This window comes from Rhinichthys klamathensis, unplaced genomic scaffold (genome assembly GCF_029890125.1).
Source record: "Rhinichthys klamathensis goyatoka isolate OS25496 unplaced genomic scaffold, OSU_Roscu_1.1 h1tg000266l_1, whole genome shotgun sequence".
NCBI lineage: Eukaryota > Metazoa > Chordata > Actinopteri > Cypriniformes > Leuciscidae > Rhinichthys > Rhinichthys klamathensis.
The window spans coordinates 568,167-586,675 of record NW_026606787.1 but is presented as its reverse complement, the minus strand read 5'-3'; the positions used below and the strand labels follow the sequence as shown (position 1 = coordinate 586,675).

At 37.9% G+C, this 18,509-nt stretch overlaps 1 protein-coding gene across 4 annotated transcripts in view; it reads left to right on the top strand.

Annotated features, from left to right (window-relative positions):
• adgrd1 (adhesion G protein-coupled receptor D1) overlaps positions 1 to 18,509 on the top strand; it is a 51,860-nt gene that overhangs the window by 16,201 nt on the left and 17,150 nt on the right. For all 4 annotated transcript variants that reach the window (XM_056267948.1, XM_056267947.1, XM_056267946.1 and 1 more), the window contains 2 exons: positions 1,693 to 1,768; positions 3,800 to 3,941. In XM_056267948.1, the coding sequence (XP_056123923.1) occupies positions 1,693 to 1,768; positions 3,800 to 3,941 (218 nt within the window). The remainder of the gene's footprint in view (positions 1 to 1,692; positions 1,769 to 3,799; positions 3,942 to 18,509) is intronic.

The following is an 18,509-nucleotide window of genomic DNA, read 5'->3' as shown; positions in this document are numbered from 1 at the left end:
CATTTATTTGTTGTCTGTCCGCTTCGGCCATAAACAACAAATAAACAACGCAATCAACTCTGATGACTTCCTGCTGCTCTCTAATGAAACCTGCCAATCTCACAAGCCCCTCCAGGAGAAAGCGTTATATAATTTGGAGTTGTTTAGAGCAGAATTGCATGAAAAACAGAGAAAGCGTAATGTATAAATGCGAGCAATAGTTGAAGAGTGAGTGTTGCAATGTTTCCCATGTGGCGGCAGTAATTATGAGGGCATTAAACGTTTTGTTTGTTTGACACCGTTTTGGGGTCAGCTCTCCTCAGCTCCTCTGGCACAGTGCTGAACCTGAGCCCCACTCTGTTCATTATAAACAGTTTTAATAAACTATTAAAGCTCTATTATCAGAAATGGCACATAAACGCTAGCACTGGCATTAGCGTGCCATTGAACTGCTTCTCCAGTGAAGCCGGACATATGGTACACTTCATTAACAGAACCAAGCAGAGCTTTTATACGCCAATTAAAGACAGCAAGAGAAGGAGCGCATTGAATCGCCGTGTATTCCCGCTGGGCCAAGTTTCTTTTAGTCTTAATAAAAACATTTGTAGAGAGATTTTGCCCCTTGGTTTGTGAGGTTATTGGCCCAAAGCTCATCTGAAGCCCAACAGTTGGGACACAGTGATATTATTGCTTATTTGGTCCATTAACACCTGCAAAAGCACTAATAAGTTGTAAAAGCATGTTTCACAGTAATATCAACTGCAAAACATTAGTAATTAACATTAATATTAAATAATGCATAATGATATATAAATATACAACATACATATTAAATAATGTGTATTTAAATAATATTTAAATATTATAAAATATGAAATATTTATGTTGTGCAGAGTAGCTGCTTGCCCAATATTGTTTGTAGGCCATCCAGTATAAGCTGAGAACTGAGTTGCTGAATCATGTTATTGCTTTTTTTAGACATCAGTTAATCAAGACATTTACAAAAACTTTTCAGCACTCATTTTCGTGTGCCACCGTGAACAGAAATAAAACATGCATCTGTGGGTTAGTTTGCTTCAAACTGGTTGTTGTTAATGATTGGCCTAGACACATTTAAATGCCTCTGATTGGTTGCTGTGCTCAAACCCTGCAAAAAAATCATGTTGTTAGAATGTGGAGAATACTTTAATGTAATACTGTAAATGATACTTTCCATGATTAATCACAGCAACACTCATATTAATGTCAATTATTTATTCAGTTAATTGTGCAGCCCTAATTCAGACCCTGGTGAAATGATACTGCCACATCCAATGGTCTAGTTATCAACATTCTTTTACATGGTTATTTACACAAATTCTGCTGTCAAATTGTGATACTAGTTATTGTGTTTTCATAATAATACTGGAGTTGGTTTTAAACTCGAAGGGAAATGGCCCTGTGTATTTATTTTTTAATGGCCGAAAGATTTTTTGAAGTATAGTGTAACATATTTCCCCCTCACACACGTGGTGGACCCTCAATCACACTCTTCCCGTGTGTGTGTGAACACACATCTTTCCCATTAGAGCTGCACTGAGAGGAGCACATGCAGTGTCTGTGATAATGAGTCTATCCTCTTTATGCATTTCAACGGCAGCCCAACACATTCTTCAAAACACACATACAAATGTGTGATCGAATGGTAATAGTTGTGTCTGTTTCCCCCTGCAGCTCAGACCACGATCGTGGGACTTTTCTACCACAAAATGCACAACTACTACAAAAAAATCAGCCCTCTACAAACAAGGTGAAGTGTGTGTGTGTGTGTGTGTGTTTCCTGTTGTACATTGTGTTCTTGTGCGCATGGCTTTATCACTGTGGTTCTCTCTCATCTGGGCCTCTGTGTCTGATACTCCCAGTCATTAAGTCGACTGATAACACTCTCTTCTCATCTTAACACAGCCGTGATCAGTACTTAACTTTATTTATTTATTTTAGTAAATCTTTTTATGTAACTCCACTGGGCAAAAGAGAGATTCTGCAGGGTATATTCTCATTACCATCTAAATATACATAAGAATATTTGCTATGGATTATACAACATTCCAGACAGACTGTCAGTCTGTGCATTAGTGGTGGGTTACATTGTTAAGGTGCGGTCATTTACCAATGCACTGCAAAATTTTGAGGGCAAAATCCAGTCAATTCAATCGAAATCCAATATTCAGAGTTTTGCGGAAAGACGTACGAGTTCCCCATGCATATTTTGCTCATGTTCAAGTTGGTCATGCAAATTTGCTCTGCAGACCAACAGAAAGACGCTTGGTTTGAAAGTGACTTCTATGTGTGAGCAGTGTTTCATCATACAGTACATCGTTACACTATTGACAATAGAGTACTTCAGCCATGACGTAAAAACCTGGAAGACTAATTCGCCAGCGGTTCCCTCAAGGTTTTCCTATGGGCTTTTATAATGGGGTTTTGAGTAAAATAAGGTCTGTGATAAACAGAAAAAGCCGATACTTGGACATCTTGCGTAAACACACCCCAAATGTTATTATCTAGTTTCTTATTAGAACTATGAAAAAAAAATTAAATAAGCGTAACAGCTTCAAAATTCGACATGGGTGTGTGTAATTTGCTTTGTATAGCAAAATGTCCAAGTATCATCAAGTTATATTATATTATATTTACGTTTTGACATCACGGCTGCAGCACTCTTTTTTTTGCCTGTGAAATTTCACTGAAATGTGACTGCAACTTTACACCTGTAGGTGGCGACAAGTGTAATTTTTCATTCATCTGATTAATTCCAAAACACTGATTCCTTTAGCAAGGAAGCAAGTCGTTGAATCATTCATTCAACTAATTCATTTAAAAACACTGAGGCTGCTTCCAAAATCACACGCTCTCTGAGTAGGTACTTCTTTTGAATAAGTACTTACATTGTCAACCGTTAAAAAAAGTAAATTCTATATAGTCTGAATGTAATCCAGATGTACCACATTTGCGTGTGCATATTCATTAAGAAACTAAACAAACGGCAATACTGTTGCCCGGAGACACATAATGATTGTTTCTTCTGTGGCTTTGTTTGGAACAATTTTATTGCCAGAGCAAAAACAGATAATGTAACTGACAATATTGTGTCTAAAATGTCCCAAAAGCATCGTGAGCTAAGTTGCTCATATAGACCATTGTGGCAATGGCTCTAAAATCTACTTATTCTTACGATGCTTTTGGGAAACGCAGCCCTGGGCAGTGGATCTGTAGTTCCCAGCATGCTTTGCAAGGGACTGCATCAGTAGAGTAAATTTAGGGATTAAGTGTTATTTTATGTGTTTTTCTGTAAAGGGAAGGATGTTGGTAGTTTATGTTAATGTTTAATGTTCAGTTATGTTGGACATTTAGAGGAGTTTCTGTTATTGAATGTTGTGGTTACCATTGTGCTGAAGAGTAGCGCTGTCAATTGTGATTTTCACTTTGATGCAACATAATGTGCATACAATAACCCCAAATCACAATTTTCACAAAATTCCCCGATGTAGGTGCGCATGTGTAGAATGTGTCCGTCCTGAGTTTTATTGGAAATTGTATGTAGGGTCAATGACACTCAGTCAAGTTACAACAGTATTCCCCTTAAATAAACCTGATTGAAGTAGGTTACACAACAAAATTAGAATTTATGGGTACTAGTATCAGGTAGAAATATCTCCTTAAAGCAACATCTGCACAAGTTCACTTTGTACAATGTGGTATTAGCATAATCTGCATTGCTCATTCTGGAATGTTAACAGTAGTTCAAGTATGGCTAATAACTGACTGTCCATCTCTGCAGAATAAATGAGGCGGTGGACTTTAAAGATTATAAGATCCAGATGGCCAGTCATCTTATTTCTCTGAAGGTGGAGCCATCTCCTGTCCTGTCACTCAACCTGTCCACTGAGCCGCTCATCCGGATCGTCCTCACGCATCAGCTGGTAGGAGAACATCAATCCAACACTTCATTTTGTTCATTTTTATGTTCCTTCAGGAGTGTGGGTGCTTGTGAGCATTTGTTTTTTATCAAGTTTATTTTGCTTGACTAATGTGACAAGAAAAAATTGTGTACAACGACAACTTTAAGATCAAGCAGAAAGTTCTACCAACCGTTTCATTTATTCTCATTCTAAAGTAATGTGCTCACGCTCATCAACCAACATCTGGATTTCTGCACATCAGGTTAGACTGAATGCAATTAACATAAATTAATATGTATTACCCAGTCTGGCCTGGGAGTTCAGCACTGAGCCGCTGGTAAAAAAACTATAGTTCCTGATGAGAGAAGGATGGCTATTCTTAACATTTGTGGTCTGTTTGATACATAGATCTCTTCTGAGACTTTTGTCTAACCAAAATCATTCCATTATGTTTCTTAAATGGTACAAAAATTATACTTGATATGTTGGAGGAAAACTTTCAAAGTTTTTTTTTTGCTGCTGTGTTTATGGTTTTGTCTTTTGGTGAGCTGCGTTACACAAGAACCCCAGAGGTCAGACTTGTCAGGACTAACCATGGAAATCCATTTCGGTTTGCATCATCCTCTGCACTCTTTTTTTCAGTTCTGAAACAGCGAGAGTATTTTGCCAAAAGAAAAGTGGTTCCGAACGCTGGAACCATAAGCCTTGAGGTCTTTTGAGAAGGGAAAGATGATTTGGTTTAACAAGGAGCTTATTTGGCCTGTGTGCGCAGATGGTACGACTCAGTCGAGGATGCATCTGTCTGCCAAATTTCCATGGGAAACCCATCAAAAATGGATACAGATGGCATGTAGACAAGTTAACCAATACAGCATGTCTTGGGAGGATATTTACTGTTAAAAAAAAAACAGTGAGGAGTTCACCGTAGCATTGCATTTCACACACCACGTTACACACAATAGCCATCAACTAACCCACATTTTACAGCTCACTGTGCTCTTTACCATTACATAAGATCTTCTAAACCTTTTCAATAAATAAATAAGCTCATATACAGTGTAATCACATCAAAGAAAAACATTTAAACCTATTTTACTGAGCGGTCGTTTCTTTTTTCATTGTTCTTTTTAAAGCTTTTTCAATGCTTTCCAAATCAAAACCATGCTGGCATGCATGTAACTATAGAAACAAACGTTTGTTTTGCTGGCTTTTTATGGTTTTGTGAGAGATGGTTATTTCAGTGATGTTTGTTGATGGAAATGTGTGTGTCTTTGTACAAAGACCATTATGCTAATTGCTAAATGAAAGGAACCTGCTAAAAGAGTAAAGCCAGAAACACGACTCAAACACAGATGCAAATGCTTTTTGCAGGGTCCAATCAAACTATATCCACAGCAGCTTCCTTAAAACTGATCAGTAATCGTTCAGAAATTAATGACTAGTATGAATTGAAAATATGTCATTTTGCACATCCCCACTACACATTAGGAAAATTGACACCAGACATTTTAATTTCCTTAGGTCATTTGAAATGACTGTCTAATTAATCTTGGGAGACTGGCTTCCTGTGTAGGACTGTCCAGAACAGAGGCTGCATGTGTTTCATGAGTAATGTGTGAGCTGAATCACTAGATCAATATTCTGTCAGTGTCAGTGATGGATTACCGTGATAAGACTGTTTTTAAGATAATGGTTAGTTTTTGTGTTTTGGCCACTGGCTTTTTAGGTAGAATGATTTATCAACTGTTGAATATTTGTGAATAAATGATATGCTGTCTGTGGTTTTTTGGATGATGTCAGTGGTTCTCATGGTAAATTTAAGAAGTCAACTATTTGGTCTTAAGGAAATCCTTTATAATTAGGTTAATTTAGGATCATGTTCAGGAGCATTTATTTGCAAAATGTATACTACCTTTCAAAAGTTTTGGGTCTGTAAAATTGTTTAATATTTTTTAAGTCTCTTGTTTGAGCAAAATACAGGTAATTTATAATTACAATTTAAAATAACTGATTTCTATTTGAATATATTTTAAAATTTAATTTATTCCTGTGACGATAAAGCTGAATTTTCAGCATCATTACTCCAGTCTTCAGTGTCACATGATCTTTCAGAAATCATTCTAATATGCTGATCTGTTGCTCAAGAACATTTCTTATTATTATCAATGTTGAAAATAGTTGTGGTGCTTAACATTTTTGTGGAAACCGTGATGCATAGTTTTTTATAAATATTCTTTGATGAATAGAAACAAAAGAACAGCATTTATTTTCCTTTTTTTTTTACAGTGTAAGTCTCTACTGTCACTTCTGATCACTTTATTGCATCCTTGTATAAAATATTTTATTTCTTACTCCAAAGTTTTGAACGATAGTATGAACACTAAATACAGCCATTAATGCTGTCAATAATTCAATAATTGTCTTTATTATTTAAGGTGGTGGATTTCCTATGAAACAGGTGCTTGGATGGCCCTAGCAAAGGGTCAAGTTACTCTTCTAATTGTTTAACAACCAACTTGTCAATTACTATTTTTTATTTTTTTTATTTAGCTTTAATATTTTGTTGCTGTGGTGATTTAAAGATGCTAGTTTCCACCAGGGACGGACTGGGACTAAAAAACGGCCCTGGACTTTGACTAGGCCCGGCCCAAAGCAATCGGCGCGCGGAAACTCGACAACAACAACAATAACGCCTGCTGCCTGGCATGAGTGTCACAAGACTTTAATTGTGGCTCATAATACTATACCTAGCTAACAGCAAATTATACAATTTATTCCATGCTGTCTTAAAATGAATTTATTACTTAATAATCTTAATTAATTTATGCAGTAATTAATCTTAGCTACTGCACAAATAATAATACCACATCTAAATGAAAATAGGCTACACCATTACAAATGTAACTTCTGTATTCAAAATCTTCAAAGTTTGTAAGCATTAACTGTAACGTTACCAACATTTTTAAAAGTAAAAGCACAACATATTTCTTAATATTAGCTACTGCATGTGGCATTTTACAGCTAAAATGTTGAAGTTTAGCTGTTTTAACTACTGTAATCATTAAAAATGTAGCAAGCTGAATATCACTTCCTAACATCATCCCTAGCAAGTAACTTGCAAAGTAATTTCTGATTAATTCGGTTCGTCAGCCAGTCCGCCCCTGGTTTCCACAAAAGAGTTTCTCAGTGTATTTCCACCTACTAAAGCACTGCTTTGTTGGCTGACTAGTCAAACATCCTGTCCCATCCCTAAACTACACAGACAGCAACCTAAGCAACAATCGTGCAATTATAAGCAGCAATCACCTCATTACCTCATCTTTTATTTCTCCTTTTCTTCCCTCTCTTCTCTTCACCTGTCCCATCTCTCACTGCTGGATCACATGGCACGAGGTGAACAAATGGAAAGAGTGATTTCATGAGGAATGCTGGCGATGCTCAGTGTCAAAATCATAAGGATTAAAAAAAGATTTCTGACAAGCTTTCGCTGCCTTTACAATCTAATAAAGTTTCAGCGGAGCGGACACAAAACAGAGACGCCACGCATACTGAGCATGAGCGCACGTCTGTTGCGCTGTGTGCAAGCTTGTACTTGCACTTGTATGTTTACGTTAATCAAAGATATTACTAGAGGCTGTTTATTCATTTTAATACAATGCACCTCCAAATCCAATGTGTACATGAAGCAGCCATGACTGGATTAATGTAATCATCCATTGTGCTGTGTGTTTTTGTTTGCATTCATGTGAATGTGGTTGTGTGTCCAGTAAAGATGTTTGTGGTGAATTACTGAACCACAAGCAGTTTTGGTCAAGGAGGTATTTCCGCTGTGGTTCAGATTTAATTACAGATTCACACAGTCCTAATGGCATTACAACTTATAAAAAGTTTCACCAAGTCTGACATGCATTTTGATGTATGACTGGGGACTTTTGTTGTCTACTTAGTGCAGTTGGGATTTTTTAAGTTACAATAATGAGTAGTGCTCACTGCCAGATGCTTTTATAACTCACACACCCAGTTCCTGTCTGAACTCACTCACTTTAAACGCCTGCTCACTCACTCCCTCGCTCACCCAAACACCCAGTAGGTCACTCGCTCACACACTCATTTCTTCAGTACTAACTAATCACTCTTCTCAACCTCTCATTAGCCACTGTCGGGGCAGTGTGATCCATGGCTATCAACAGGCCGGACGGGGCAAATAACCTTGGACCTCGAGCCACAAGGTCAAAATCAAGCAGTATTTCAAGCACTGTCGGGCTAGTAGCCCCGCAGCGTTACCCTAAAACTCGCCTTTGGCATACCTCCCTACAACAAATAATGTCACACCGCCAATTCACTAGAAAGGGGAAACTTCCTAATAATTTTCACCAAAATTTCATGACCCCCAGAATATTTTGTTGTATGAATATCTGAACATAAAATATATCAAACAAAAGAACAGAGCCTCTGCTTTTAAAACAAACAAATAAAAAAATCTACATTTTATTCTAGCTTAATTCATATTTTTTATCAACACTTGAATATGGGAAAGTTTCATGAAAAAGGAACATTTTGACCAAAAAGCTGAGAAAATTAGAATCTAGAGATTCTGTACTATTTCAGAAGATGTGTAATTCCTCCCTCTCTACCATATAACAGGGAAAACATGGATTGCTGGAAAAACTTGTCAATGACAGGGAAGCGTTGTGTTATAAATGACACAATGGCGGAGAAAGAGTTAACATGAAATATAAACACCAAATAAACACAATTACTATGTATTCGGCGGGCCAAAAACCCCTGGCCATTGGCCCTGAGGAAGCCCTGAACAATCAAAAATCAAGGCAACAGGAACAATCAAGCCCCTGAAGTGACAGTGGAAATGTGACTGGCCTTGGCATGGACTAGCACTCTCACTCACTCATTCACTCGCTAAATGATTCATTCAACCAATTTATTCACTCACTGACTGGTTCATTCAGCCACAAATTCACTCACTGACTGATTCATTCAGCCACTCATTTACTTGCTGACTGATTCATTCAATCACTCATTTACTCGCTGACTGATTCATTCATCCACGCAATCACTCGATGACTGATTCATTCAATCACTTATTCACTCACTGACTGGTTCATTCAGCCACTAATTCACTCGATGACTGATTCATTCATCCACTCAATCACTCGATGACTGATTCATTCAACCTCTCATTCACTTGCTGACTGATTCATTCAATCATTGATTTACTCACTGACTGATTCATTCAGCCACTCATTCACTTGCTGACTGATTCATTCAATCACTAATTTACTCACTGACTGATTCATTCAGCCACTCATTCACTTGCTGACTGATTCATTCAACCAATTTATTCACTCACTGACTGGTTCATTCAGCCACACATTCACTCACTGACTGATTCATTCAGCCACTCATTTACTTGCTGACTGATTCATTAAATCACTTATTCACTCACTGACTGGTTCATTCAGCCACTAATTCACTCGCTGACTGATTCATTCATCCACTCAATCACTCGATGACTGATTCATTCAACCTCTCATTCACTTGCTGACTGATTCATTCAGCCATTCATTCACTTGCTGACTGATTCATTCAGCCATTCATTCACTTGCTGACTGATTCATTCAGCCACTCATTCACTTGCTGACTGATTCATTCAATCACTAATTTACTCACTGACTGATTCATTCAGCCACTCATTCACTTGCTGACTGATTCATTCAATCACTTATTCACTCACTGACTGGTTCATTCAGCCACTAATTCACTCGCTGACTGATTCATTCAGCCACTCATTCACTCGATAACTGATTCATTCAACCACTCAATCACTCGCTGACTGATTCATTCAACCACTCATTCACTTGCCGACTGATTCATTCATCCACTCAATCACTCGCTGACTGATTCATTCAATCACTCATTTACTTGCTGACTGATTAATTCAGCCACTCGTTCACTCACTGACTGATTAATTAAATCACTCATTCACTCGCTGACTGATTCATTCAATCACTCATTCACTCGCTGACTGATTCATTCATCCATTTATTCACTCGCTGCTTGATTCATTCAACCACTAATTTACTCACTGACTGATTCATTCAATCACTCATTTACTCACTGACTGATTCATTCAATCACTGATTCACTCGCTAACTGATTAATTCAGCCACTCATTCACTTGCTGACTGATTCATTCAGTCACTCGTTCACTCACTGCCTAAATCATTCAACCACTCATTCACTCACTGACTGATTCATTCAATCACTCATTCACTCACTTGACTGATTCATTCAATCACTCATTCACTCGCTTACTGATTAATTCAGCCACTCATTCACTTGCTGACTGATTCATTCAGTCACTCATTCACTCACTGCCTAAATCATTCAACCACTCATTCACTCACTGACTGATTCATTCAATCACTCTCACTTGACTGATTCACTCACTTGACTGATTTATTCTGCCACTCATTCGTTCACCTACTTATTCAATCATTGGCTCGCTCAACCACTCATTGATTCATTCATTCACTGACCTACATTGGCTCAATCACTCAGTTGCTCATTCTCCCTCTCTTCTTCTCCTTCATTTCTCCAGTCTTTCACTGAATGTGTCTTTCAGTTGGTCTGACGTCCCCCTCTGTCTTTATTTCCTCTCCCTCTCTCACGCTTTGTCCGATGAATCGTTATAATCTATAGCAGATGGTCTGGCTGAAGCGATCCTGTTGTAGCTAACGGCTGCGGATTGTGTGGCCTCCTCCTTTTCTTCTTCTCCATATCTTTCTATTTCTTTCCCTCTGCCACTCTTTTGCTCTGAGTGCCTGAAAGCAGAACCTTTAAACTGTTAGTTCTGCCTTGCCTTGTTACTCTTACCATTATATTTTTAGACCACTCTCATATTATGATTTACAGTGAACAAATCCTCCAAGCTTGTGTTTTCATTAAAATTATGATAGAAATACCATTAAGCTATTAAAATGTCCCCACACGATCACCTGAGCACGTTCCACTGCATATTTAGCCTTGACTGGATCCAGGTTTTAGCGTTCCACAGAGACTTCAACCATTTCCTAGCTTTTTCCAGAGATCCGGAGGACGTCCATCAACTGGCTGACCCCCTGAGCACCTCACTGGGTTTCTCCTCACCACGCACAGCTCCAATGCAGATGTTTTACCACCTCAGTCTCATCTACGTCAGCCGAGTCTTACCACATGGATGGACCGATATTTATAAAAACACGCGGATCCACATATTTAACTTTCAAAATGTTCTCTCATCGTGTTTCTTAAAGTGTTTCTCATATTGTATGTTTTTGCCTTCGTTGTAACTTTTATTTCGTTGTATAAAATCAATGTCACATTTGCAATGTCAGCATTTTGTTTGCGTACCCCCTCTGTCACCTCATGTACCCCAGTTTGGGAAACATGCTCTAAACGTTTATGCAGTGTCGCAGTTCGAGTGTTTCTCATTTCCCATTATCAAAAGTAGCCAAGTATAAAGCAATTACATATATTGTTCCAAATTTAGCTGTGACTTGAGCCTTATTTGTGATATTGTGAGAATCAGATTGAAGTTTGTGGTTAGATCTTGCACTCCAACACTGTGATCCATCGTGCTTATTTGGGTAACACTAGTTCAAATCTGGCTCGTCACATTTCCTATTCCTGTCTCATTTCCAAGTTTTCGATGGAACATGTCTTTGCGTTGTCATTGACTTTTCAAGTGCATTAGTCTTTGTATTCTCCATGTACAGAAGCAGCTGCTCTAAATTACAGCCCAGCCATAAACGTATGTAATTACAGAGCCTGTGAATAGAACGGGAGAGACCGAAAACCTACATTTACTTTTCAACATTTATCTTCTGTGTTAAGCTTGGACTACGCGCACTATGTTTTTAAATTTAGCCCAGCCAGGCTTTATTTAGATAGCAGTTCTTTAAATATCCCCCAGTGCAGTGCCATTAACAAGCATACCTCAGCAAACCAAAGCCAGCATGTTTCATATGGTGTGTAACTGGGTTTGGTCTCAATCAGAGAGAATGTGTGAGGAGATGTTTAGCAGACGATTCTGAGCATATGCTGTTGCGTATGTGTGTGAGAGAAAGAGTTCATCAAAGAGAGAGAGCTTCAGTTAATTTAAAAAAAAACTTTATATCCTGAATATTTACAAACTAGAATACAAACCTATCTTATGGATATCTTCTTGGAATATAACGTAAGATGTTTGTTTATGGTGCTTTTTGACGTTTTTGAGAGAACAGACAATTGCTCCTTTAACACTTTCTGTTGAATTCTGTTGGCTTGTTCTTGTGTTGTGTAAATGAAATATAGGCTTTATTGTATTGCTAACACTCAGTTTTTCCTTCAGTTAGTCATTGGGTTAGTCATCAAGGCAGGCATCAGGGGTACTGTCCCAAAAGTATGGAAACACTACTCCCACTCTACCGTACTGACAACCCTTCAGATGCGCACACTCTGACCTATTGACCTACTTTTTGAGTAAAAGTTATAAATTGTGAAGATACATAGGCTGTGTTATCCACCTTATTTTTCAGGTAAGTGCGGGCGCAGCCATTTGTCATTTGAATGCGTCTGACTTACGATGTCATTCGCTTCCACTTATTTTAGCTGTACAAAACAGCTCGTTATGCTGCTTGATATTGCAAACTGGTACACCATATTATTTTAATTTATTGTCTTAATTATAAACACGCTGGTTTGTAGAGTTAACAATTTTACAGTTTATTGCACTTTGATATGCTAACTCGTTATTTCCCTATAGTGGCTAATAAATTAGAAGTCTCGCACATTCGCAAAAAAACACCGTACTTCCGCTTTGAAAAATAAGGTGGATACATTAGGACAGATGAGAACCCCATACTTTTCATATTTAAAGCCAAAATGTTACCACAGTAGCAGATGTATCCAATCCAAGCTCATTTGAGTGCTTGAAAATGTCAGCAAAACTACTGAAATCAAAGTGCTATGAGAACTAAAAAAAATTCAATGTGCTGTTGTTTAAATTATTTTTAATATTATTCTATATACTAAAATATATCTGACAATATTATTGCTTATTGTATACTGCCATTCAAAATTTGGGGTCAGTGAGATTTTTTATAAAAGAAATTAATATTTTTATTCAGCAATGATGCATTAAAATGTCAAAAGTGAGAGTACAGACATTTAAAATGTTTTATACCATGGTCTGGGTGAATACTCGATTCTGATTGGCTGCAGGGTGTCCGTTAAAAAGTGATAGAGGACACATAGTAAAGTAGTTCTGGTGAAACTGACTGTTTACCGTTCGAAATTAATAAATAAATGCGCTGCCTACAACAGCTGTGAGTAACCATAGCAACAGGCAGTCAAAGTATCCGTTAACAATTTGCTCTATCAAAACAAACATCTAACGTTAGTTCGATATTACATAGCCTACTAATACAACAATGAGCGACTTCGTTATTTCTTTTAACATTTATGGAGAATATGACAACTGACGACTGGGATGCTGCTGAAGAAAGAAAAAATGTAAATAAAACGGAGATTGATCTGATTAATTTATTGCCCTCTATAAGCGCAAATCGCTGGAGCACAGAACTAATTGTTTTTTGTTTTTGTTTTTATTGTTGTTTGATTAATTGTTTTATGTGTAATAAAAAAATAACTTTGCCTACCTTTGTGTTTCATGAAAAAAAAAATGCATTTTTGAACCTGAAGGGTTCTACAAGCTGAGCGGACTATAAATATCTCCGGTTGCTAAATAAACCGTCAGGCAAGTTATTATTTGTAAAAACTAGATTTAGCCTAATTAAAATATAAACTAATGTTTTAAAAAAAATGTATTTGGCAAGTGACCATGGTATAAGCGGGTTAATGCCCTCCGAGGTGTCCATTGTCAGGTTTCAATGGACGACGGCGAGGTGTGAACCGGTCGACGCGCAGCGGACACCTCGTCGGGCATTAACCCTTACATATATTCCACAAAAATATCAACATTGATAGTAATAATAAATGTTTCTTGAACAGCAAATCAGCATATTAGAGTGATTGATCATGTGACACTGAAGACTGGAGTAATGATGCTAAAAACTCAGCTTTGCATCACAGGAATAAATTATATTTTAAAATATAATAAAATATACAAACCAGCTATTTAAAATTAATAATACTTCACAATATTACAGTTTTTACTGTATTTTTGATCAAATAAATGCAGCCTCAATGAGCATAAGCATTGAACGGTAGTCTATATATATATATCTTTTTTTAATCCTTTTATTATGTTAAACTATATTTACATATTCTGGTTTATATACATAAGCAACCGGTGATACTGAGGGAGATCACTCACCCGGGTGTGAAGTGTGAGGAAGTTTGGCACCCACGTGAAGCTTTCAGGGGAACTTTGAAAAAGACCCAAATAGAGCAAAGCTGCAAGTTTGTTTTATATTAACCTCTGGCACAATCTGGTGGAAGACGTTTCATATTTTGACAGCAGAGATGAGAGTCAGGCTGAATAAGAAACGTTTTATTCAATTGTTGTGACTTTTGGTGATTTGGTAAAATTTTAACCACATTAAATCAAATCCGCAGGGCTCAACACAGCTTACAGGCCTTATTATCCTTGGTCGTCATCCAGGACCGTCAATTTGAACCAGAATGTTGATCCATATTCTCGTTATTGTCATTCTCCACATTCCTCTGAACGACACTACAGAGGCTTGCATATGCTTGGAATTAAACATGTCGTCCAATCAGAAGAGAGACTGAAGCAGCAGTTGGCAGAGGTGACTGTGTAAACCATTCCATCAGCATGACAGAGATGTGTGTTTTCTGCTTAATTATGAACACATGCCACTCAGGATCTCTGAATAGACCTGATGTGTGATTACACAACCTGCTGTCATCTGATAGGCTGGTGAGAATGATGTCATAGCAGCTGCCAAATACCCCTGGCACCCCCCAAAATCAAAGGTTACGTAACATCTAGCCAACGTTTAACCCCTGCGATGATTTTTATAACTACAATTTTTTTGTGGCTATAAAAGTTATAACTCAGGGACTCAGTCCAAACCTATACAAGCTTGTGGCTCGTTTCTCATGAAAAGCCTCTACTTAATCACAAACCTGCGTTTTTTTTGGTGCATTTTAAGTGTAATTTCATTCTCTCTGTGTCTTTGGATACATTAGAAAGGGAGCTCCTCCAATACTGTGTGCTCTTTTGCAAGTCCTTTGTTGTTAATAAAGTGTTGGAGTGCTTTCACGCCTCTCTGGCAAGTGCCGAGCGCTGCAGGGCAGGGGGGAGCCGCAAACACCAAGCCAACCCCATCTGTGTTCATTTGACTGGAGAGAGAGAGACTAACTGATGGAGCTGTAAAAATTACCTTCTTATTTTAGTACTGAGATTTTGACCGAGAGAGAGAGTATGACAATAGAAACTGAAACGAATGAAAGTGAAAACTTTGTGCAGCGCAAAGAACCACACACATACCCGCACCTCTCTTGTCACTGTCAGTATGGTTCAGACTTTCTATCTAATCTAGTTTAGCTAGACTTTTGGATTGCAGCATTTTGTAATCTGACCCAAAACCACCCACTTGAACTAGAAAAAGGCAACCTGCTGGACACGTAAATCACAGGGTTTTTTTTTTTTTTTTTTTGCATGTAATTTAGGAACAGGGTTATCTCAAATAGATACCACTATAATTATTTGGAATAAAAAAAAAATTCTGGTCCACAAATGGCTGTACAGAAAAGAAAATAGTGGTAAATGTGAAAAAAACTTTGATATGATGTTAGTATAGCAACCTATTGTCCTTTAACATATACTGATAACCACCATAATAATACATCAACAAAATAAAAATATTCTATTTAAATACTTTTATATTAAGTAAAATATCAAATCAAATTTTGATTGTGTCATGGAGGAGCTTCTGTGAGCATCCATTTACTGTTTTTTTTTCTCTGCTGTAAATTAAAAGGTATTTTAGGCTTGTATTTTCACTTACAAAAAGCCTACAAAAATTAAAACATAATTTTAACAATATTTTACTCGTATCTTTATAACTTACATTTCTCCAAATAACAGACCAATAAAAAAATTATTAAGGTTGATAACATTTTAAAACATCTTAAAAAACATAGTTGACTTTAGTTATGATCTGTTTCCCTTAACAAAAAAATAGTGGAGCGTGTGCAAATTTAATTACATTTCAATCACACACATTTTCCTCTCTGAAACTTACTGACATTCTTTACGCCATTTATTCCAGCCATACAAGTAATGCAAAATTAGGGTAACAACAATGTTCTAAAAAGGGAAAGGTTTTTTTTGTTGTTGGATTTTTCACATAGAGACACCATTGTCAAAACGATCCCCGTTCTCATGGATCCGTTAAAACTTCTAGAAACGCTGTATTATTCATGCCAGGCCAGTAGTTGGCGATGTCACTTTGTAAAGAAACACTACGCGCCTAAAGACTGAACATGTTGCATGACGTCACAGTTTTCAAAAGCTTGCATTTTGAAACCTGTTTTCAAAAGTTTAAGTTTTTAGTGTCATGTAAACGGCCCCTTAAAAAAACAAAAATGAAGCACCAGCTTTGTGTCTCCCAACACCCATGCAATCACTCAGTCATACTGCTCTTTTCTTGTAGATGTTAATGATACGTTGTGTTGCCCTTCAGGCAACAGCACAACAAAAACTCTGCCACTTTCATTTAAACCACCATTTTATTAGTTAAACCCTCTTTTATAAACTAATAAACGAGCTCCGTTATCCTCACTTCAAAGCCATGTGCGGACAAGGGAGGTTTGAGAAATGCTATAAACTGTTTGTTTTGACCAAATAATTTGTTGTGACTGTGTTAAGAGTCTTATCAGTAATGGAAAGCATCAGCTATCGTTTAACTTGTCACCCTGAGTGTTCCTCAACACTTACCCGCACTAATAATGATATCTTTATTTCTGTGATGTCAAACTATGCCACAACTGGATCACATTTTGAATGTCCTTCTAATTCTCTCAATCATTTCCTCTCTTAAATGATCACCACTTTGACTGTTTGATATAGAGTTAGTTTCTGGGTCATTTACGAACATCCTTCATCCTCTATACCAGTTCTTTTCCATTCCTGTATGGAATTTGGGTCTGTTCTTTACTCCGTCCTGATTGCTTATAGTGTCCTTCATGCAGTCATGGATATTCTGTGAGACTGACTATTGAGAAGAGATGCAAGCGTTCTTATTTCTGAATGTATTTATTTGAAAGCAATGTGCATGTACGTGTGCACGTTTTGAAATGTCGCCCATTGATATATTTAGCAATATTGGCCTCTAATCTCTCAGGGCCAGATTTACTAATGATTTTGCGCCCACTTCAGGCGTATTTGTTTCGCAAAGTGCGCATAAAACCATGGCGAGGTATGTAGGAACGGGACGCTGAAAGTGCAGACATCCTGTCTTGGGAACTGAAAATGGCAAAATGCGCTTTTCGTGTCATGCATATGCATCATGGCATGGTCAAGGGGAAAATGGGAGTGTCACATAAAGAGATGGGAGGGGAAGCGTAAACTGCGCCTAATTATGTATTCCGCATTATGTACAGAAAAAGTCGGTGAAACCGCACCTCTATTTTGCGCTGAAAATTCTCCGCCTCTTAAAAGCAGGTGTAACTTAGGAAGCGGGTTTCCTGGCCAGCCCGTTCTCATCCCAAGGCGTCATCTAACTGACGCTTTTGACCATGCGTCAACATGCCGACGCACATGGTACCCCTTAAGCGTCAATATGAGACGCGCCTCCTAGTGGTCTAACCCTAACTCTACCCCAGACCTAAACCTACCCATAACGGAAGCGTCATCTAACTGACGCTAAAGGGTGCCATGTGCGTCGGATTTAGACGCATGGTCAAAAGCGTCAGTTAGATGACGCCAGAGGATGAGCGTCTCATATTGACGCTTAAGGGGTATCATGTGCGTCGGCATGTTGACGCATGGTCAAAAGTGTCAGTTAGATGACGCCTTGGGATGAGAATGTGTTGTCCTGGCATATGCCTCCTGGTGAAATGGCAGCTGTAATCCGAGCAAGACGAAGACATAGGCTAAGGAGACGAGCTGAAAAAACTTTTGCCGCAAGAATCACACTTTTTCAGTTGAGTGAAAACGAAATCATTAATTTGTGATTTGATTAGTGATTTGATTTGGTTACTCCATCCATTCCCGCTCGCTCTCTCCGTTCTGCTGGCTCTCTCTCTTTGTATCAGCCTTGTTGTAAGTTGGAACACACTACCCGCATCTAGGAATGCTGCTTCTGTGGATTGTTTTAAGCGTTACACATTAAGCAGCTACGCAATATTACAGTTACTGGAAGAAATCAAAGATGCCATCGAATCTCCGACTCAGCGTTCACATTCCAGTCCAGCAGTTGTTAAACTCCTCGCTACATTACAATTATTGGCATCAGGATCATTTCAAACAGTCATAGCATCAGCAGTGAGAAGAGGAGACCCATTCAATTGCACGTTTAAATACGCGCAATTTGCAGTATAGTGGGTGGGGACAGGCGC